General features: G+C 39.7%; 1 protein-coding gene across 2 annotated transcripts in view; it reads left to right on the forward strand.

The window, feature by feature from the left end:
• The window catches only part of STK39 (serine/threonine kinase 39), a 240,627-nt gene extending 216,725 nt beyond the window's left edge, over positions 1 to 23,902 (forward strand). For both annotated transcript variants that reach the window (XM_075609161.1, XM_075609162.1), the window contains 2 exons: positions 13,595 to 13,659; positions 20,541 to 23,902. In XM_075609161.1, coding sequence (XP_075465276.1) covers positions 13,595 to 13,659; positions 20,541 to 20,615 — 140 coding nt within the window. In that variant the 3' untranslated portion in view covers positions 20,616 to 23,902. The remainder of the gene's footprint in view (positions 1 to 13,594; positions 13,660 to 20,540) is intronic.
• The last annotated feature ends 380 nt before the right edge of the window (positions 23,903 to 24,282 follow it).

A 24,282-nucleotide genomic window follows, 5' to 3' on the forward strand; every position in this document is an offset into this window, starting at 1 on the left:
ACCACGGGCGCATTCCTGCAGCTTGCCCCACTGCAGGAGACCACGAGCCTGACTACATCTGTATACAGGTGCGCCGACGAGTATTCTAAAACGTGCCTTGGAAAATCTGGGGCTATCACCAACAAGATCCAGGTACATGCTGCAACATTTCAGTGACATTTCTGCAGAGACTAATGGCCCATCGGATTAACACAGCCATCCAGTTTGAATGGGACTGCCAGGGACCCCCACTGTTAATCCGATGGGTCATTAGTCTGTCTGCAGAAATGTCGCTGAAATGTTGCAGCATGTACCTGGATCTTGTTGGTGATTGCCCCAGATTTGTTTTAGAATACTCGTCAGCACTACAGTATCTTCCTCACATATTTCAGGAATTAGGCAGTGTCTCTAAATTCAAAGCTAACTACCAAAATTCTGACTTGTTGAAAATAAAGATGCTGAGACATGAGGCTAATTTACTTGAATCTAATTTTCATACTAACAAATATAAATTTGTGTGGCAAAAAACAAAGAAGTTTCACTTAAAATGCGCGGGCTCGGCACATACATTTTTGGTTTAACACATCTCTGTTATATGAACCTATTTTCTGGTTTTAAAGCCTCTTGCAGGTACTCCCAAGACAGGAGTCGAGGTTAAATACCTGAGAGTAGCAGTTGGGTGTTCATTTGACTGAGGACACTTGGGACAAGATTGGCATAATGCAGCCTCCACATCTAGATCGACCAATAACAGATGTATAATTTAAACTACTTTACAGATGGAATTACACACCTGCTATGCTCGAAACTAGTTATCCTAATGTTCTTAATCTTTGCTGTGGTAAATGTGGACTCGTTTATCCTCCTGTTGTGGGGAATATCCTTGTATTCAGAAATTTTGGTCTTAGATTTGTGATGCATGAATAGAACAGGAGTAAAAAAAAAAATCACTTTAAAACCTACAATATTTCTCTTAGATGATCTGCCAAACTCCTGGCCCAACACGAAGAACCTGATCAGTTTTAAGCTTTGTGCTGCCAAACTAAATGTAACTTTGTATTGAAAGTTGTGTGTAGCTCCTGTACAGCGTCTGGCAGATACTGTAGTTGCTATGAAAATACTTATGGCCCTGGAAAAAGAGAAACTATGGAAACTATGTTAAGATTTGAAAATCCTTTTTTAATTATACCCAGAGAGCAGTTTCTTTGAGCAGGTCGCTCTATAACATGTTGTTCTACTAATCTGATCTGATGTCAACGTCTTTTGTTTTGTCCCTTTATATTTGATCTCAAATTATTATTTTTTATTGCTATTTTTGTGTGTTTATTACAGTACATGTATTGACTTTTTTTTTTTTTTTTACAAAGCACATAAAACTGTAATATCAAGTATACTTTATTATCTTTGTATCCTTCTACAGTATGTGACATACATTTGTTCTATGTGTTTTATATACTGGTAGTTGCAAAATGCATAAACTAAGTTACAAAGAAAAAGAAATAACTTAAAAAAAAGAAAAAAAAGAAATAAATCTTCCTCCGCATTTAGATGAACATGTAGAAGAAGAGTTAACAAATTGTAAGCAAAAGAAGACGTCATTTCTTGCAATGACCATGGGTAACTTGAAGGATAATAATAATACGTTAAAAAAAACTGTTAACCAACTGTTAACCAACAATTTATTTCAGCTCCTACAAGGTGTAAACAGTTTTTCTTCTAACAGCTTGCTGACTGTCTTTTAAACCCCTATGCAATCCGGAGTTTAGCCTGAATTAGGTGCACCCGCAGATTGCCTCAATGAGCAGTGTGTGTGCAGTGTGTGTGCAGTGTGTCAGTGTGTGCAGTGTGAGCAATGAGCAGTGAGTGTGCAGTGTGTGTGCAGTGTGGCAGTGTGAGCAATGAGCAGTGTGTGTGCAGTGAGTGTGTGCAGTGTGTGCAGTGTGTGCAGTGTGCAAAAAAAATTAAAAAATTTTTTTGCTGTGTTAAAAGCTGTGTGAACAGCGAGCAATAGCTTATAAGGGTTCCATGTAAAAAGGGATTTCAGGCAAAAGGTGACGCAGTATGCTCATTTGAATGTCATTTCCCAGAATCCCTTGTGGCAGTGGAAGCACTGTATGCTAGGTGATAATGGTGAAAGGTAGAGCTGTCTAAGACATGTGAATGTGCTCACAAGTGATTTTTTTTAATTGCTACATATATATTGAGATATATTGATTGATATATATATATATATATATATATATATATATATATATATATACACACACCACAAAACAAAGCTCACATATGTCCATTTAGTATTGAAAATCCAGTTCCCTCTTACTAGGAGGATTATGTTGGAAAACTATACAGTATATGTACATATACACTTATATTCTGATTAGATGGAAAGAATTAAATGCTGTTGGTGAGGGTTTTGAGTAGGAGTTGTTTTATTCCTTTAGTGTGGATGAGCAATTTATCCTGAAAGTAGTAATTGAGCAATCACAAAAGGTAAATCCTCTGTGTTTCCAGTGATGAAGTTAACCTTTTATGGTGCTATATTTGCCCTGTAGTATTTTGTTTCTTTGGATCTAAGGCTGCGGCCCCGCTGCCTATGCTGCACGCGCGTCTGCGAGGCAGGCGGCGCATGCAGCTGAGTCCCCCGGTCTTCAGAGAGCAGCAGTTGGAAAAACGGGGATGAGGAGTGACGGAGGCGCGGCCGTGAAATCACCCGGCAGGTTCACCCTCATTGGCTGAACCGCCAGGGGGGTGTGGCCTAGCGCTCCATCGCGACTCCTCTCAATTTTCTTGAGAGCAGGAGTTTCTATCGGCGCAGCGCAGCAGCCCGCCTCGCAGCGAACGGCCCCATTGTGGGACGTCTCTTGTCCCTGCAGCGTCCGCCACAGCGGGCGCTGCAGTAGCCAGCGGGGACCTGGCCTTATGTAAGCAGATCAGTAAGAGTGTCTTTTTAGAATAGTAGGGGTAGTTGCCCCTTAATGCTTATACATGTGTCACCTTTTAGGCGATTCGTGCAGGGTTAGTGTAGGTGTATCTTACTTGATAGACCACGCTGTATGAGCGGTGCCCTTTTGGCAAAACACAAGTGTCACCTCAGCTCCTGTTGCACGAATCTCGGTGTCCTGGGTCGTGTGGGCCACTTATATTTCCGCAATGCTATTTCCAAATTTGCTCATAAAACAGTGGGACACCGTGTCGCAGTGTGGCTGCTATTTCTCGTAGACGGGTCTGCTGTTCATGCAGGTTGGCCGCTCTGTATAAACAATGCCTCCCCGGTGATTTACAGCCAACACTCCGCTGCACGCAACAGCAGTTTGAGTCGCATAGGTCACCTGCAGTCTGGCAATGTTGCTCCGGGCTTGCTGCCCCAGCGATGTATCGACACGGGGCAGCACAACAGCTGTTCCTCGTGTCCGGTTCGGCTTCTGCTGCTACGGATCTCCTCCACGTACGGCGCGCAACAGCTGACGTCCAGGCAGTAATTGAATGTGGCTCCAATTCGGAGGATAATTGCTACGGGGCTCTCAAGGTCCAGGGTTCTCACCCTATGCGTTTCACCTGTAGTCTTTCTCAGGGGTATAGATAGATGCTCTACACTTTTTTATATAGGAACCTGGACCTTGAGGGCACCCATACCAATTACCTGTCTATCCTCCGAATTGGAGCCGAATGAAATTACTACCTGGATGTCAGCTGTTGTGCTACATATGTGGAGGAGAACTGTAGCAGCAGAAAACGAATCGGCCACGAGGAACAGCTAGTAGGGTTTTTCTACCTCCTTATAGCATGTCTCTTCATGAAAGTATTTTTTCTAAATATTTTTGGACTCTGACTCCCTTTTGGCTGTGCGCTGCACCTCTGTTGCTAACTACATTAAGTACAAAAGATAACAGATCAGTGAATTCTTCCTTTTTATGTTTCAAAGTGTTGAGAATAGGTGTTAGCAGCTGCAACTATTACGAGGTCACCAATGTTTCTCTGGGGATCTCTCTTTTGTAAAAAGAATCTCTACAGAGTTGATTTTAGTATTCATATATTCTATTGCATATTTATGTTGCCGAGAGGGGGAATTGGTAATTATTTGGTGTAGGGCCCGGAGAATAAACTCCTACTTTGTTTTGCAGTTGTTAAAGCAAAGCCAAAGTAGAAAAGCATGTTTGAGTGTTACTATTCTGGATGACATCTGCTTCATCAGAATGCTAAAGATTACTGGATGAAATAATCTAACTCAAAAGCACATTAAAATAGAATAAACAGAAAAGTCCTGATTCTTTTGACAGTCTGCACTCTTTATGTTGATGTCTGAGCAGAACCTGTGGAAAGGCATTCTGCTGTGTCTGTTAATCAATAGTTCCATCTGCATAATCTCTTGTATTCGTTTTTGTTTTGTTTTTGCATTCTGAGCATGTACTGAAGTTTAAGAACTTTTTTAAAAGTGATCCATCATGTTGCAGAGCAAAGATTAAATGAGCGTAGGCTGTCAAAAATGTCAGCATGATAACTGTGGTTCAGCAAGGCTGAACTCTGGAGATAAAGCTTACCTATGTGGTTCCGTTTTTAAAAGACAAACGCTGTCAATTTTTATAGACTGTAGCAATAGTCGTTCCAGATCACGAGGAAGGCGACACTTGTCAATTATTCAGTTCTGTTGAAATGAGCAGTAACGATTTATTATAGATTATGTTAATGCAGCAATCTCTCCCAGAATGTAACTCTTATGATAGTAGTATGTTGGCCCTTGAGTATATGCTGTTCTTTGGGGGTTTTTTTTTGTTTTTTTGTGTTTGTTAAAAATAAGTCATTTTTTAATCTCAAGGCTCTGAGGTTACCAGGATGACATTGAGACTGCACCCGGCTCTATGGAGAGCTGCGTTTAAACCTTCCAGACACCTAATATTTCAAACACAGCTCATGAACGGAGCAGCAGATTTTTTTTTAAATAAAAACCGTGTTGGAAATGGCAAGAAGAGATCTTTTAAATAAAAAAATAAAAAGTGGAGAAAGTTGATCAGCGCAGACTGCTGCTTTAACTGTCGATATAACTTGCAGGTGCTCAGGAATTTATTGAGCCATTTTCACACAGCCTAAGGCTGAAATGAAACATACTGTACAGTAATTGCTCTAATTCTAAGAATATTAGGTTAAGGCTTAATGGTCTTTAGTAATGTGCCATATGGCAGTTTTTATGGTATGTGTTGTGTTTGTGACTGAATGACAAGAACATCAAGATACATTTAATTTTGTTGTTGTCTCTTTGGTAATAATGTTTCTTTACGAATGGATTTACACTCCAAATAATGATAATTCAACTTGGCCCTTAATTAACCCAGACATTGTCGATTGTTTTTAATCATTTTGTTGTACCTGTAATTATGCATGTATGTTTGCATGTCCATAGATGTGTATGGGTATTTATGGTCATGGTTTTACATAAGAATACTGTATTGTACGTACATACAGTAGCAGCTGTTCTTACACCCTTAACGCTGGTTCATGCAAGAATTAACTCAGAAAATAATGCATGCGTTGGAGAGAACATGCGTGTTACCATTGTTTTTTTTGAGCTGCAGTATTTCTCATGAGAAATATTGCAATGGCATTCATGCATTGTATCAAAAGATCAGGCTTTTAAAGGGAAAAAAGTAACAAAAAAAGACTTTGTACATTCTTTTTTTCTGTCTGTATGGAGCATCAGTGTATGACAGGAGCAGTCATATTTAATTCTCCCTAACTTTTTTTTGACACACACGTTATTCATGTCAAAGTGTACATCCTCTATATGTTGTAAGTGGAAATAGCTAAACTGCAAATTGTATAAAGTAAATCTTTTTGTCTCACATCACTTGGTAACACTCTGACTGTGCCCTCGCTGTAAAATATCCACTTCCAAAGGCCAGTGATAGAGGTACTAGAAACATGCTCTTGTTCCAGTGTTAATGCCTATTCAAGTCGATGGAAGTCAACACCAGAACTGGTGCAATAACCCATCCTACAGATGCAGCCACCAGTATCCGATCACTTGCCTGGGTAAAACCTAAGGCATTTCACACTAAATGCCTCAACATTTCTGTGAGATTCCTAATGGCCCATCGGATTAACACTGCAAGGGTCTTAATGCATGTCCCCGAAAGTGTCAAAAATATTTCAAAAATCACATAGTAACTTACGTATTAAAACAGCACTTAGAGTCTTTACTACACAGTTGTAAGGTTGTCTATGGCTCCCAACACAATTAGTTTTTTATTTGCTAGTAATAATAAAATAGCCATAACTTCATAATCCCTATGACGTTGGGGCATTCTATTGGCTGCCATATACATTTCAAGAAACAAAAATGTTAAATCAGCAATCCCTCCCCCAAATATTTTTATGTCCCTTGACCTATCGGGTTCCTGAGATATTTGTTGTTTTTTATGCCGGTTTTGCCAAAATAAAAAACTACTAATATGGGGGTGGGGTCACACGGAGGTTACAACTTTTTGTAAGCCATGGGAGCGAGCCTGAACCCTGTGACCATATTGTGTCCACTGGGCAAGTATTCTTGCCCAGTGGACACAACTGCTAGTAGACAAAACTGCTAGTCTCTCAAGAGCCAGAGGGTTCCCATGATGTCAGGGGACCCCACAGTTCGCATAAATTATATATATATTTAAAATAACGAACAGGGCATACTGCTGTTTTAAGACTATTGGAAATATATTTTTCATATATAAAGCTGCATCATAAACCATCCTGTACATAACATTATTCTGGGATAAGGCCCGACCCAGTAGACTTTATAAACTAAAACATACAGGACACCTACAAGCTCATATTGAACCCCCAAAATAACCACAACATATATATATATATATATATATATATATATATATATATATATATATATATATGCATGTAAGTGTCACAGAGAAGTGCTACTGAGCATGGCAATATATATTTAAAACTTAGGCACTGTACCGTGTATAAGTTTCACTGGATGTGCACTGAGCTCTGTCTGTTTGATGTTCTGTCTCTGCTTTTAAATATTGACTTTATAAACTAATCAGATTATCTGATGTCTGAGTCACTGGAAGATATTGTCACATGTCGAAATTCACAAGGAGCCTGAGGATTCAAACTGCATTCACACACAGAAGTAACAATCATGCTACCCCAAGCCCTCTCTTTTTTCCATTGGCTACACCTCCTCCAAGATTACAAACTAATCTTGGTATAAAGAAAAAATCCTATGAGATAGTATTGTAATCTATTTTGGGTTTTGTGCAAGCGATAATACTACCAGCACATAGATTTTTACTTCCTTCTATTCCTTGTTATTTTTTTTTAACATACTGATAATAAAACTCTCTTCTTAGTACCATGTGCATTTTTCAGCAATGAGCCAAAGTTTATTTTTACAAGCACTATCCCTGGTAGTGTTTTCAAAAGCATTTTGATGGTGTTGCATTCAGTGGAAAAAAGTAAAGGTGTTATACGACTGAGAACTTCCTCATCAGTACATCGATATGCGCATATATAACAAGCTTTACGTACTAGTGTTCTTGTGAAACACATGTACATTTTTCTTCTTCTTTGTAAGTGATAAATTAACTTAACCTTTCCTTTTTCAACTTAATGGCAAACCCCCAGTATGGCTCAGCTCTGTACAGGGACTCGTCCTTCTTGTAATGTAACAATCCAGAAAAATCTCCTTGAAGATATAAATGTTTGGGGATTAAAGAAAAGGCTGTCAGTCTTCATGCAATATGAAATAATGGTTTTGACTCAATGCACGAGTCAGAAGAAGAAATTTAGGAAGATAAAAATATGTTGCTGAGCATTTTCTTTACTTTTCTTCTTAAAAACCATTATAAGAGTGATTACACATCTGCAGTACATAATTTTGTTGATACACTTAAAAAAAAAAAAATATTCCTGCTTTTCAAATTGTATTCTTCTAATGTTCTCCAAGTTATATTCTTAAAGGCTTGATATCAGAATACAATACATTTGATACATCTTGCTGTAGAAGTAAAGCGAAGAAGACAAAGAATGTTGCATATTGTTAAATGTTTTCGGCTAGGTAAGAAAAAAGCACTTGAAAGACTGCTCTAAAATCCTTGATTAAAAGATTTCTTTCATGGTTAGATTTACTGGTTTGTCACAAAACAAAATAGTTAAAATGGAAATAATACAATATTGTCTATAATTGCTCTGTCAAGGTTTAATTCAAAATAAGAATTTTAATTCAAGCAATTTATAGTCGCATGATAAATATGTCTGTAGCTAGCAGACTTCTAGAGGCGTACATTCATATGAATCAACCCGTAAATTCTTTCTTTGTGTTTTAAATGTTTCTAGAAGTGAATTAAAGCGACAATTCTCTATGATGTTGAGAAAATATTGATAAGTACAAAAAGTACTACATATTGATAATTATAAGTTAAGGTTCCACATTTAGATTTCTTAGTAAAAGATTTTTTTTTTAACAAATCCCCAACACCCTACCAGGATGTTAAAGCAGCATTCTGCGCTTCTGGTGTGAAAAATAGATGCAGATATGTCAGCTCCGACTGATTTTCTGTGACTGACGGATTGGTGGTCGGGCTCACAGAGTTCAATAGAGTCTCACTCAGAGAATATAGTACTTTTCTGTTAATATGCCATTTTGGTCTAAAATCTCACTGATTATGGAAATTGGAGTTTAACACTGGCAGTTCTTACCAGATGACCGGGATTTAAAATGATTATGACCACAGTTGACTGGCAGTCAGTTCAGGACATGACAGCAGCATTTCAACAATCAGAAAAATAATGTTCAGTGTCCCAGTAGCACATCTCTGCAATTTCTGCAGTAATTCTTTCTCGGTCAAGGTGTTTCTGTGGGAATTCTGTGCCACAGCTGCTGCCCTGTGGTCCAAAGACAGTCATCCACCCCCCAATCCAAGAATTTGGTTTTGACCATTGATATTATAACTGCCTGAATCCTATATCAATGTGTCCCTGCTGCACGCCTACTGCAGTATAAAAAGTTTTGGTCTGCACGGTCCTTTACATTTGCATATTTTTTTTAAAGTATAAAGAGTGCTTCACATGGGAATTAGTACACACATTTACATTTAAAATTCGGGTGAAGGAGCAGCTCAGCAAGGAAAGACAATGAATCTGTAAACACTGAGTTTGAATCATGTAAGCTTGGTTTAAAATCCCAGTGTCAGCTCCTTGTGACCCTGGGTACAGTAAGTCACCCGAAGTACATTGGGTGCTAGGCACCAATACTCTGATGTCCCTTTCCCAATGTCCAGGCCCACCCAAAAGTGTAGGGAGTAGCGCTACTCCGTAAGCTGTTGGTGAACTTTTTTAAGGTACCTGCCAAGTACTCCAGTACTCGGTGCGGCCGACTTAGCAACGAGGATCCGTCCGATCCAGCAACGTGGTCCTCCGCGATGGCGTCCGCCTCAGCGTTGGGTGGACTCCGGTAGGAGGGTCTCACCTTTAAGAGTCTCTGATAACACTGTGGTGGTCTGGTCCAAGACCACAGGCCGCAATCACTGCCCGGCATCTTCCTTGTGTCCCTGACACTACAGTAAAATGGGGAAGCGTCCCTATCTAGGGGCCTTCCCTGAAGCAGCCCCAAACTCCCTTGATTTGGAGCCTATCTAGGACCTAAGGGGGGTTATCTGGTCTAGTCTGAGTGCCACTGACACTCAGTCCCTACCTTCTCCTTCTCTGTCCTGGCTCCAACTGATGCCTCGCGCTCTAAGCGTGCCAAATGTAGCCAACTGTTGCAGTGGAACCCTGGCAGCCCTATTGGCTGAACCTCACCATCTGACTGCAGCCTCCTGGGGCATTCTGGCAAACTTTACTTACTTTACTTACTTTAACTTTCAAGCGACGCGTCGCCATGGAAACGTGACGTCACATGACCCCGCAGCTTCATTTGACGCCGGAGCCGAGCACTAGGGCGGGGTGAGAGCAGACAGAGCGGCGCAGGGAGAAGAGTTTGTGCTTCCCTGCACTAGATCATGGGTCTTGTTGAATGCCAATCTATGGGTAGAAAGAACAAGAGTAACAGTAAGAGTTACAAATAAAAGCAGAGTCTCTGTATGGTTGGTAAAAGAAATGTTTAATAGGGGTGTGCAAACTGGGCACATTTAAATTAAATGCCGGGGGGAGGCGCAATGTCTCTGTAAAACCCTCTTACCTGCTCTCAGCGGGCTCTTCGGCGATGTGTCGCCCTGAGAATGGCGGTCAAATGGCAAATGTCACACCGGTAAAGGGGGGAAGCAGACAGGGGGGCAGGCGCAAACAGAAAAGTTTTCGCACCCCTGATGTAGAAGATTAAAAAAAAAATCAACAAAAAATAATAAGAACCATAAGTTTTTGCTGATAAAGAGAATTAAAAAAAATGCTATACTTCCCCCCCACCCCCCTCCTCCCAGACATTATGTCAATAATAAATAGTTAGAACACGCATGACTTTCTAGATTGTCAGCTTTTTGTTCATGTGCTTGCTGATATTTCCATAGAATCTGGCTGCCCCCATTATTCCAATATCAGGCTCCTGCCATGTTTGTACAGGAGTACTAACACACTCTTGGGTCTTTGTAGTGCCCAGAGCTTGTTATAACCAGGTGCAGTATAACAGCTCCCAGGGTGTGGCCAACTTTAATAATACCAAATCTTCAACTAAATTACCATTTTTTTTAACTTAATATGCTACTAACCCTGACATGAAGAGGAGGTTGGAAGTGGATAATGACAATATTTTGTATTGAAAAAATGCTTTTGGTTTTATTTTGTTTCTTTGACCCATGAGGTAAAAGCATTGATGCACACATTGTCATGCAAGTGAAGGATGGGAGCTTGCAAGAGGTGCCAGTAAAAATAGATGTCTCCAGCCACATTACTCTGTCAGAGTAATTGAATTGTTTTGCAAGCTGTGATATGACTGTACTAGAGAACCTTAGCTGTTTGAATTTCACCTGTCTGCATTTAACGCTGTCATGCCATTTGATTCATGTCTCAGATTTAGATGTTTACAGAAAATCATTAACCTAGAGAGTGTCTTAAATGATTTGTACATTTTCAGATTTTATCTAAAGACATTTGGTTGCTAGAAGCAAAGAAAGTTTGTAAACTGTTGAATGTTTTGTCTGCACAGCAAAATATTGTTATTGTGTATAGCATTAACATTAGAAGCAGCTTCGTAAATAAAGAAACGTTTGCTTTGATGCTCAGCACCCTTTTTTGTCACAGATGTGTCAAATGTAGGAAAGTTGTTATTGTAACGACGCTGATTGTTAGCTAGAGGTTTATACCACCTCCCCGTACTTATTTAAGCAGATTTAAGCTCTATTACACAACACAACACACACACAAAACACACACAACACACATCCTCCCTCCCCCAGCTAAACACATCTCCATCAGATACAAGCATTGCCTCTCATACACTTTACTTCTGTAATGATAACAAATAACGTGAATTATAACTCAGAAATAAAATCTGAATCTAAATGTATAAATACCAGATTACAAAACGACAACTTTAGTTTTATGTTTTTTTATTCAGCCTTACATTTTTTTTTTAATACTCTTATTACTGCATAGTTTGGCAAATATTTTACAGCAAGCTTGCATGTATGTGAGATGCAGTCCTGTCCTTGGAGGGTGTTAGATTTAAATATTGTTAACAAATATAGTGTAATAAAAATTAAAAGTCAATAACAGTGAATTGCTGCAAAAATTCAAATTACAGGGTTTGCAAAGATCTTTCAGGATAAGGCTGCGCTTATAGTGCATGGCGATGTCGCTCCAAAACAAATCCATTGAATCCGTCGCGTGCGCTTATAGTAAGCGAGACGGAGCGATGTCGCAAGCCAAAATTTGGAAGCCAGTGAAATTTGATTTTTTTTTTTTAGACACAGTCGCCACAGGTGACTGTCTTTAAACCAATCACAGAGTGCTGCCCTCCTCCTTGGTGACGTCACTGGCCTTGTCGCCAGCGACGTCGCTTAAAACTAAAGTTTAACTTTCGCCAGTGGCGACGGGTGACGTCATCGGTCGCGTTGCCGGCACTATACACGCGGCCTAAACCTTCAATGATTACTGCCAGACTGTGCAAGATGGTGATACGTGGGACTGTGCCTTTATTGAACAATGTTACCCTGTAAAGAAGTTAATTGTTTTCCGCAATCAGCATATAATATTGTAATAAACCAACTGAGATGAAATCAGAGCATATTCTGGATGGACTGTGAGAAGTCGGAGATATTTAAAACTTTCCTTCCCATCACCTTTAATATTGCAGTGGAGAAAAAAATGAATTTGCATAAACTGAACACGTTTGTACGTTTGTATAATGTATTTGTACAGAATCCCTGGCTGCAGTGGAAGCACTGCAGGCTGAGAGATAATGGGGAAAGGCAGGGTTGCAGACCTGTCTGAGACACGTGAATGTGTTAACAAGTGATATACAGTATGTATTTGCTGTACAGTTAGGGGGTTATTCATGAAACTGTGACAGTGGACGATCAGGGCACTATTGCGTGGAAACATCCATTGACTTCAATGGGAGTTTCTGACCGTATTGCAGTAACTCAATCGGCACAATTCCAGTTTAATGAATAACCCCCTTAGTGTTACAGTTATGCAGTTGCTTCCGTTACACGTGTTAGAAAGCCACGGGTAAAGTAAACACATTTTTTTATGTCTTTTTTTTTTTTTATATAGTATTAACAGACATATTGAAACCGTTCGTTCTGAAAGAAAATGACTCACATTGTAGAAATTAGGACAATCAAAAAACAAGAACATCATCTCTGCAGGAGATGTTGTTGCTTTGATGTTTCTTAGGCTTCTCACTTTTGACAAAGTTGGAATGAAATACACTGCTTATGAAATTGATAAGAGGCTACAGACCATATTTTCATAGTAATACTAAACAGTAAGGGCCATACATTGCCTTGCGGGTAAGTACTAGTAAGTAAATATAACCCAATGCTTTACTAGACATGAACCCTCCTGAAAAGACTCTATGGCCAGGATTCACTAAGACTTGACTTAAAAGGCAGGTAACACGGGATCGGTGTGCAATACCCTGCATCAATTCCTACAAACCACCAGCTACTGTACCTACAGTAACTACCATTGAATGTTGACTACCTAATCAGATCCTACCGATGTGAAGCAAAAGAAAGTCACAGATAACATGGTAATTTGGGGTGGAAAGATTAATTTTGATATTTGTTACGTTGCTGATGGCCTAGCTATTAAGCTCCATAATGTGTCTTCATGAAATGAATATATATATATATATATATATATATATATATATAATTTAAATACAGAGGACTCTCTGAAACTGATGTAGCCACACTGAAAAGTCAAAGTAAATTGAAAGAGTTTTTAATATGTGTAGTTGGATATGACCTCGCAAGTCACTTCTTCAGATATAAGAAAGCCTGAAATCATCTATGAAGACACTTTTGAGGCATTACAAAAAGTCATATACTGTACAACAACATCAAGCTATATAATAACCTGCAGGGAACCTACATTTTCAGTGCCCATACTGTATACTGCGGGTATTGGCACTTTTGATGACTTGTTTTTACTTTTGTTTTTCTTACAGTTGCTGCTAACTTGCAGAAGATGATAGATGACCCCATAACATTTAAAACATTAACTTTTAAGCTGGTGAGTGACTATATCAATATACAACTTGTATGAACAAAACTTGTGCAATTATTTAATTTAATTAAATAAACAGGCGTTTTGTTTCCTTTTTTTTGTTTCAGCTGTACCTTTTACAACTAATTGTAATTTATTCAATATATTGATAATCAACTTGATTAAAATATCATGTCTCATCTTAACCAAGCATTTAATACGGATCTAATTACTGTTTCCTATATAGAAAATATACCATACAAAACATGTTTAGATGCCATACATGCACCTGTATTTGCCCACAGCATGAAAACATTAGATAGAGACACTGTATTCTTCCATTCATTTAATAAAACACATTGCTCTGGGATATGAAATTAAAAATAATTATTTTTTTACAAATCCTTTGCTAGTGAACTCTTCCAGGTATATATACTATAATAGAACAGGCACAATTACTCCCTTGGAAACTTACAATCAATTTTCTGAGCCCGAGGCACTAATAACTTGCACAAGGTCACCTTGTTTTGGCACTGGGTCTGAAGCAGAAATATCCCCTAATTGTTTTTTTAATCAGCATTTTTTTGCTGGTAACTATTGCTCTGTCTTGTGCTCTTGTAACAGACCTTTAAACCACGGTTAGTGGGGAATGTGATATTATTAATATTGTCGGTGGCCTATTATCTGAGGAAGGGGCTGTGACCCATGCAGTAAAACCCATCATTTTTTGCAGCAGTACTTGTGCTCCTCCGTCCTACATTTTTGGTTCAAACTATGGTTAGTGGGGAATGTGATATTAATACTATATTTTACATATTCCACAGCGCAGAATAATGTAGGGGTAAGGGCAACAAAAAAACATAAAACACAACTTATGAAAATGAAACAATATGTAATGGGGTTGATGCTCCGAGCATGGTATTTATTGCAGCTCTAAAGAAGTTTTGGAGAGGAAGTAATGAGTAACGAGGCGAGCCATGGGTTATGAGGCGAAACTGCATGTGGGAGGAGTAATTGGGGATTACATTGGAAATGTAGAGGGGGGCAGTGTCATGGAGAACTTTGTAGGTGAGAACGAGAACCTTGCATTTAATTCTGCTGGGTATGGCAGCTAGTGTAGGGATTTGCACAGTCAAGCAGCAGACAGAACGATTGGTGAACTAGATGAGCCTGGTAGCAGCATTTATGATGCACTGGAAGGGCGATGGTTGGGGGTGGAGGTGACCGACTAGAAGCAGGTTACAATAGTTCAGTTAGGAAATTAAAAGTGCATGAATTGGAGTTGTGGTGGCTTGCACGGTGAGGAACGGGTGTATTTTAGCAATTGAAGTAGCAGGAATTGGTGAGGTAATGTGTGGTATTCTGTAAAAAAAAAGCTATTGTCAGCGAAAAGTGAGGCATAGGAGCCTATTCTCGTAGCTCAGAAGTTGTCATTGTTTGACATGCTCAGAAGTAGTGAAATAAAATGTGAGAAAAAACACCTATTCTCTATTGCAAATCGCATCTTCTAAACCACTTCTATAAAAAGTTTAACAGCCAAACCACCCGGATTGCTTTAGAAGCAGAATGACCAGAGGTTGTACTAACTCCATCCCCAGTCTTATTTATGGGTTTTACTCTGTCAACCAAACCCATATTTTAGGCTCTGGGTGTAACTCACAAAACCAATTTCGCTCCCCTTGAGGTGGCGTGAAAAAAATGCACGTTTTTAGAAGCAGTTTGCATAATGAAACTAAGACAATTGCAGTTTTTGTTTTAAAAAAATGCTATTTGGAGGCTTTTTTGACAAACCAATCAGATCGTCAGAGCAGGAGTGTAACCGCTTCTATAAAAAAAAAAGCCGTTTAGATGCGGTTTGGACATCCGATAAGGGCTTACACAATAGCAAAGCATGTCAAGCTGCTTCTAAATGGCACTTTAGAAGCAGATTGTCACACTTTGGAGCTACTAGAATAGGCCTCTTAGAATTAGAGGGAGGGTAAATGATTTGTTCTGTTTGGACATGTTGAGATTGACAGTAGCTGTGGGACATCGAGAAGGAAATGGCAGAAAGGCAATTAGTGACATAAGACTGGAGAGTGGGAGAGAGTTCATTAGAAAACAGATAGATATTGGTGTCATCGGCAACCACACAACTGTGTTAGTTTGCCCAGAAACGTGGTGTAAACAGAAAAGAGAAGAGGTCATAGAAACACCAACATTGAGTTGGAGTGGAGGTTAGGAGATGCCAGCAAAGGCAACACTGATGTGATCAAATAAATAACAAAAGGACAGTGCTATGATGTGGAATAGAGAGTAGGGAGCAAGAGAGGATAGTCAGCAATATTAAAGATAGCCGAGGCGTCTAGTAATGCAAACTGCCCCTATGATGATTTTGCCTTGAGGAGATCATTGACAGTTTCTGTGGAGTGTATAGGGCACAATCCAGATAAAGATGTATTAGGTAGTTCGAAGAGAGAAAGTGTATCATGCGGTTATAAACAAGTAGTTTGGAATCAATGGGGAGAAGGGAAAGTGGGTGGCAGTTAGATGTTGAGGTTGCTTCACGACAGTTGGCTTCTTCAGGATCATGGGACAGAGGCATACTTAATAGTTGAAGGAAATAAGCCAGTGTTGAGATAGGGTAAAGAAGTGGGTAAGAGTAGAAATTGTTGTGGTGTAAAGAGAGTGAAGATGATGTAAAGAAATAGGGTCAAGAGTACAGGTTGTAGGAGAAAAGGTGGGAGACTTCCCCTTCGCTAATCAAAGAGAATAAGTCAAAGGTACTTTTGGGGTCAGATAGGGGACAACTATGTATGATTGGAGTAGACCGCGAAATATGTTAATCTGTATAATGTAATTTTTTTGTTTGAAATGTGTGGCGAGTTCTTGAGCTGCAAAGACTGACTGAAGGGAAAGGTGAAGAGGGTGTGCAGAGAAGGGAGTTAAAAGTGGAGAACAGGTGTTGAAGATTGGAGGACAATGCAGACATTTATGTTTGTTTAGATAGAGAGAATGCAGCATTGTATTAAGAGTAAGTACATTTATAATGTATCAGCAGTATGGGAGCACTTCTGGAGTTAATGTGTTTTACTAGTTTGCTGGGGTTGAAGCTCAATAGGGCGGTGCCAGTGAGTTATGGTATAAATGACCCCAGTCAAGGGCAGATAAACTGGAGCTGTTAAATAGGAAGGCTGCTGAGTCTGGGCAGGTGAGAAAGAAGGGATTATAGAGATGCTGAGAGCTGAAAAGTGACGTTTGCGGTTGGGGGAAGGGGTGACAAAAGGAAGAGTGAGTGAGAAACAAAAGAGGTGGTGATCGGAAATGGTATATGATGTGTTAGAGAACTTAGAGAGGGAGCAGACATGATAGAACACAAGGCCAAGTTAATCCACTGGGTAAGACCAAAGTGAAAAGTTAACAAAAGGGGTTGGGGTGTTATGTTTTTTAAATTGGCGATATTGTAGTTGATATTTATGAAGTTGATGAAGTTTACTCCTTGATATGGTAAAAAAATGTCTTGCTTCATTTTGGAAACAAAGGCATGAAGCCTAATAATTCAGTTTCTTACACATGATGCTGCTCACTGGAGTGCAGAGGTAAACATCTCCTCAGACCAGACAGATTTACTTGAATATAAATTCAACAGTTACATATTCAAACTTTGTTGCATCCCATTATAGTGTTATGCAAAACAACTCTTCTAACTGATCCAATAACCTCTCCCGCAATCACTCTCGTGCTTACTCGAGTCCTTACCTGTGGCGGCATCTCCCGGCATTCTTCTCCTTCTCTCCTGCAAATTGCAGTGTTTCCCCTGCAGCTCCTTTCAAAATGGCTACACGGCTGTCATTTGACATTTATATATTATTATACCACACAATGCAGGCATTGAACCCTTGATCATTTCATATACCAGTCCACTGCTCTAAGCACTTCACCACAGTGTGGATGGAAGGTTATCCTCTTTAAACCAGTGTTAGCAGTTAGAGAATTGCACTAGCATAAGAAGTATCAGGGATCCAACTCCCACATGCGGTAGTATAATTTATATATTATTATATTATATACTTTATACACCATGCAGAAATTGAACCCTTGATCTTTCATATACCGCACTGCAGTGTGGATGGATGTTTATCCTCTTTAAACAACCCGCTGGGTGTTTGGATGGTATATTTTAATTGACTGCACTGTGCAGTATATGTTGAGGTTTTTTAAAGAGTTATAATCATCACACCCTCTGTGGTGAGATGATTATAAATTAAACTGATAAACTGGAGCTGTTAAATAGGAAGGCTGCTGAGTCTGGGCAGGTGAGAAAGAAGGGATTATAGAGATGCTGAGAGCTGAAAAGTGACGTTTGCGGTTGGGGGAAGGGGTGACAAAAGGAAGAGTGAGTGAGAAACAAAAGAGGTGGTGATCGGAAATGGTATATGATGTGTTAGAGAACTTAGAGAGGGAGCAGACATGATAGAACACAAGGCCAAGTTAATCCACTGGGTAAGACCAAAGTGAAAAGTTAACAAAAGGGGTTGGGGTGTTATGTTTTTTAAATTGGCGATATTGTAGTTGATATTTATGAAGTTGATGAAGTTTACTCCTTGATATGGTAAAAAAATGTCTTGCTTCATTTTGGAAACAAAGGCATGAAGCCTAATAATTCAGTTTCTTACACATGATGCTGCTCACTGGAGTGCAGAGGTAAACATCTCCTCAGACCAGACAGATTTACTTGAATATAAATTCAACAGTTACATATTCAAACTTTGTTGCATCCCATTATAGTGTTATGCAAAACAACTCTTCTAACTGATCCAATAACCTCTCCCGCAATCACTCTCGTGCTTACTCGAGTCCTTACCTGTGGCGGCATCTCCCGGCATTCTTCTCCTTCTCTCCTGCAAATTGCAGTGTTTCCCCTGCAGCTCCTTTCAAAATGGCTACACGGCTGTCATTTGACATTTATATATTATTATACCACACAATGCAGGCATTGAACCCTTGATCATTTCATATACCAGTCCACTGCTCTAAGCACTTCACCACAGTGTGGATGGAAGGTTATCCTCTTTAAACCAGTGTTAGCAGTTAGAGAATTGCACTAGCATAAGAAGTATCAGGGATCCAACTCCCACATGCGGTAGTATAATTTATATATTATTATATTATATACTTTATACACCATGCAGAAATTGAACCCTTGATCTTTCATATACCGCACTGCAGTGTGGATGGATGTTTATCCTCTTTAAACAACCCGCTGGGTGTTTGGATGGTATATTTTAATTGACTGCACTGTGCAGTATATGTTGAGGTTTTTTAAAGAGTTATAATCATCACACCCTCTGTGGTGAGATGATTATAAATTAAAGAATTGCACTAGCATATGAAGCATCAGGGGTTCAATGCCCCCGCATGTTGTATTATATAAAGTATATGAAAAGATGCCGGGAAGAAGCAGAAGCTGCTGCGGAGCAGCACTGTGTGCAATCTGGTTGTTGCACTTATCCTGGTGTGTCCTGGCGTTGCTGCCGTGCGAGGCGGCAGAGCCCCCGGAGGAGGAATCCGGACACTCATGGCACGTGGGAGGGAGATGGATGTCTGTTGGCTGAGAAACAGCTATTACCTGATGTTGTAGACTATATTACAGGTCTCGCTACTACTGAGGTTTATTTAGGAACAATTCCTAATTGGGAAGTGTATAATCTGCAGGCTGGAGGTGCTTTGACAGAACTATTTTGGGCTTGGGAGTAATGTAAACGGTGTAGCAGTGTAATAGCTATGTGAAGGTGTGGTAATGATAAAGAAGTGCTGTGTGTGTTCAGGGATCAATACCAGGAAAGCAGAGAGGCTGTATGTTAGGATTGTGGTGCAGTTTTATTCAGCATAATTGGTGATTTAATTTTTACTTCAGTATTAGGTGATACCTTTTTTATTTGGACTAACAATTTATGTCATAGGACAAGCTTTCGAGAGTTTTCCTCTATTCCTCAGGTCAGAAATACTCTCGAAGGTTTGTCATATATATAGTGCACTGTGAATACTGTCCAGCTTCCCTTCTTACACCGGGAACTAGTAATTAGCACAGATGAGGAGTGCGCAGTACAGTATTTCTCACTGCTCTATTATTAAGCAGCTGAGGGAGTGGGAGAAGGTATGATCCGTGCCAATAACATCTTCATTCCCTCTGTACTGAGGATAAAAGCTGCTGGGTTAGCCAGAGGTTGGGGGCTGCAGGTAAAGCCCCTTAGAGTTACATGTGGCCCCTGGACCACCTATTACCCACCAATGACTTGTACTGTAGCATATCTGCTGTCAGACCTGGTAATCATTTCCCCACAAAAATGTGAAAGGCTGCTCTAACCGGGAGAGACTATAAAACCATTTGTTCTGTATTTGTAATACTGAGAAACTCTAAAACATATTAAATATTTTAAAAGTTCATAAAGAGTTTCAACAATCTCTATTTTCTATTTTCAGATGAACAAATATTGAGTTCCTAAAGTCAACTTACCAACCTTGTGTAGTAGTTGCCGTCATCTGATATTGCATTTATAATGCAATCTTTGGGATGTCTAGGAGTTATGTATACTTTGTCAAAATAATAACGTTAAGAAAAAAACATACCTTAAATAAAACAGATACTAAAACTTTAATGTTATCTTTGTATGCTTACATATTCAAAATTCCCTTTACTAAAACTACCTGCATATCATCAAATAGCAAGAAGAAGACACAATTGTGGTAGCCGACTGATAAATATTACTGAAAGTGACCTTTAGGAATACAGACTTGTGTTCTTGCCTTAAATAATAGGCCAGACTCCGATATATCACGGCACCCCGTTATAATTACAGTTATTATTTAATTTGCTAGCTATTAAGACAGGGTGGCTCAAAAATCATACTGTTGTTTTTTTTCTGTAGGGATCTGGCTGTGATGGGACGGAGATACCCGACGAAGTCAAATTGATTGGGTTTGCTCAGCTGAGCATCACCTGATAACTGCACTTTGACATTCAGCTGGATCAAAATTTGTGAAGAGGCCATCTTAGACAAAAAAAAGGGATAATAGCACCACACAAGTTTTGCTTAATTTTCAAGAAAATCACAAACGTGCTACAAGTTGAAACCACACCTGAAACGCCTGCTGCTATCCAAAAAGCTACTAAATGTCTCTTAGCAATCAATTTGGAATATCCCCATGTGAAACAATTGGAAGAAATGCACTTAATGCTAATGGCTATATTTATTGGTTACTTACAATACAAATTTCATATCAGATATGTACTTCTTTCATTTTAAAATGTCTGATATTTTAATTGTACTGTACTGCTGATTGACAAGACTCCCTATTTTCTGTATTATTTTTTAATGAATATACTTCTGAAAAAAAAAAAGATTTATTAGCCAAACTTGAATCCTAGTTGACTGTGAATTTTATTTTCATATATTTTTGAATTTCACTTCCAGTGACTATTTGTGGTTAAATAGCGTGCTAGTTGCAGCTAATCTGTTAAAGAAAATTATATTCTTGAAGTTTATATAATCTCGTTTCACAGTTGAAAGTCTAGATCCTAAGTTAATGAAAGCACTAGTTCGAGCACAATTTGCAGAATGCATGGGCTTTTAGATGTCACATATAAACATAAATACAGTTTAACACTGGGGTATTTCCCAAGAGGAGATGTTACAGTATATGGTGGTAACCCATTTTACCAGCATATGGTATACTGTTATGGTAGACCACAGATGATAAAATCAGGGTCGGAGAAAGTTATTGTAGTCCATATTTACTATGCGGTGACAAGCATTGGCGGAAAGGTGCCTTACGTCTGAGCACTGCTTAGTATATGAGCCTGTGTGTCTACAATGTTACGTAGCACGTGGTAGGTGCCTTGAAGACATTGCAGCTTAAGAATGTGCCAGAGGCTGCCTTTTTCAGTCACACAAGTTATATTATCATCATGTTGGTATGTTTATTGCAAATAGAAAAGACTTTCACATTGGGCACTCAGGAAATTACTTAGAGGTTGTTACAGATTCACACAATAAAATAGCCATATCTGTCTAAATGGACTTAGAATGTGCAGTAGTCATGTTCTTTCTGTTCCTTTATGATACCCACAGTCACTTTTGAACTGCAGTTACATGGCAATGTCTAAAACAAGTATGTCATTAGAACGGCTTTGATACATTGGAAATGGATATTACCAAGATTCAAATTTATTAGCTCTGAAGCTCGCTGGCCGTGGACTGTCAAACATAAGTCCCTACAGTTTTAGCCCGAATACTGATACTAGCCATCTTGAATTATACCTAATGGTTCAGCCAGAGAGAGAGGATAATTGAGTTACAGGTGTATGTCGTAGCCCACAAGTTATAGGGCTACATCTCAGACCCTCTATATATGGGAGATGCAGTAGTGCATAGCAGTTCTGCTTTATTGGCAAGTAAACTGAGGTACCATATCAGTGGCACCTCTTATTTAGCCCTTTTAGATGTGGACGGGCCAGTCACTGAAAGTGTTGCAGACCCTCCCTCACTTTAAATGTTCAATCTACTCTGGATTTTGTTAAAACCCTTATTCTCACTCTCAAGAGGCTCTTTATCATAATGAAAGCTTACATTTTCGTGTAGCTGATGGGCAGAAATGCAAAAGAATGGGCTCCAGGTACAGGTGGGATTCCGTAGTAGTAGAATGCATAGGATAGTCTCAGTAGACCCTTTACTCCATAGCAGCTCAATCAGGAGTACACCACAGGCCATGTTTACATTTTTAGGAGAAATATTTTTTTTTTTTAAAGTTATTTTATTATATATATAAGTTATTTAATTCTTGAATAGAAGGGATTCTTACTAAGCAGTGCTGTTTAATAAGACTGTGGCAAAAGACTACCTTATTCATTTAAAGATGTCTTCTGGTGCTGAAAAGTGTCTTATGGAATAACACTACTTTGTAAATCTGGTCCTACCCTTCTTAATTAGCCCCCTCTGTGTGCTTTGCTTTTGTTGAAGTGCTCACTGCATATATTGTTATATACTGTATATAACTTTTAGAAAACAACAAATTCTGTAAAAATGTGAAGAAATCAAATCTTAGCTTTACTTGAAGATATGATAACCAGAGAGTTGCTTAAGCAGACATCATGCCCGTCCCTAGGTCATATGCCACCCTTAGGCAAGCACTAATAAGGACGCCCCCACCCCCCCAAGAAAATCCCCCAAATATTTTTGCCCCAAATAGTTTTACCCTCTAGGTAGGAAGCAAGGGGTCTCCGGAGCTGAACCGCATTCATTTTGATCTCCATGGACCCCCTGCTTCCTGAGATACTTAACTCTTTAGGGGGTGCCGGTATCTCCTGCTCGGGTTTAGCTGTCCCATAATGTGGGCCAATAGGAAGCCATGACGCCATATGCCACTTCCTATTGGCCCATGTGACCGGTGCCTTTAAACTTGAGGAGGAGATACCGGCAACCCCAAAGGAGATAAGTATCAGGAAGCAGAAGGCCCCCAGAGCTGAAATGAATGGGGTTCAGCTCCGGAGACCCCCTGCTTCAATGTATATATTTGTTTTAAAAGAAAGAAAAGGAAAGCAGCAGTGGTGCTACACTTTCCCTCTTGTCGCCCCCTGAGACATGCTACCCCCAGGCGGTACCTTACCTAAGGTATGCCTAGCGACGGGCCCTGTAGGAAGGGCTTTCTGTAATGCCTTTCTGCAACTTTGCAGTAGTGTCAAGTGGAAACATTGTTAATATAAGTAATCTTATTTCCTTATCTGCAATATACAGCATATACAAAACCAATACACCACGTTGTATGAGAAGGCGTAATAGGTTTAGAACAGGGGTGGGCATCTCCAGTCCTCCAGGGCCACCAACACGTCAGGTTTTCAGGATATCCCTGCTTCAGCACATGTGACTCAGACTAAGCCATCTGTGCTGAAGCAGGGATATCCTGAAAACCTGCCGTGTTGGTGGCCCTTGAGGACTGGAGTTGCCTTCCCCTGGTTTAGATGGTATGTGAAAGAAGCAGATTCCTTGAATTCTGCCATTAGTACTTCCTAACTAAATCAAGATAAACTGCATTTCTGTAACAGTAATTATATATTCATAATAAAAAAGTTATTTATAATACCTTGTCAGAACTGTTGAGGTGTTTTAGAGCCATTTCCATGTGACAATGTTATTCCATTCCATACTGTTTACATAAAGATAACTCAAAGATGACTGAAACGGTGAAAGGAAATAAAGATGTACTGAGTTGGGTCTTAAATGATTGTCCTTTTTTTATTTGTTTGTTGTGCTTAACAACCTGAGGATTAAAGCAATTGCACACACAGGACAGGAGTTTTCATGGGTTTACATAAGTTTCCTAAATGGAGACCAGATGGATTGGACCATTTCCCATATACAGCTCAACCCCGATGATCTGCGGGAGGGGCTGGCATCGCTGCGCGTCGCCCCCTCCGCCGGGGCCACCCTCAGTAACATGAGACCAACGCCTGGTGCGGGGATCGCTGCCGACGCCTCACTCCACCTCTTCCCCCCTCCTCCCTGCTCCCGCCGATTGGGCGTGCGGCGGCCATTTTGTTTTTAAATTAGCGCGACCCCGGTTATAGCGCGGTCGGATCAGGTGGCCCCCGAGGACCGCGCTACAACAGGGTTG

This window comes from Ascaphus truei, chromosome 7 (genome assembly GCF_040206685.1).
Source record: "Ascaphus truei isolate aAscTru1 chromosome 7, aAscTru1.hap1, whole genome shotgun sequence".
Taxonomy (NCBI): domain Eukaryota; kingdom Metazoa; phylum Chordata; class Amphibia; order Anura; family Ascaphidae; genus Ascaphus; species Ascaphus truei.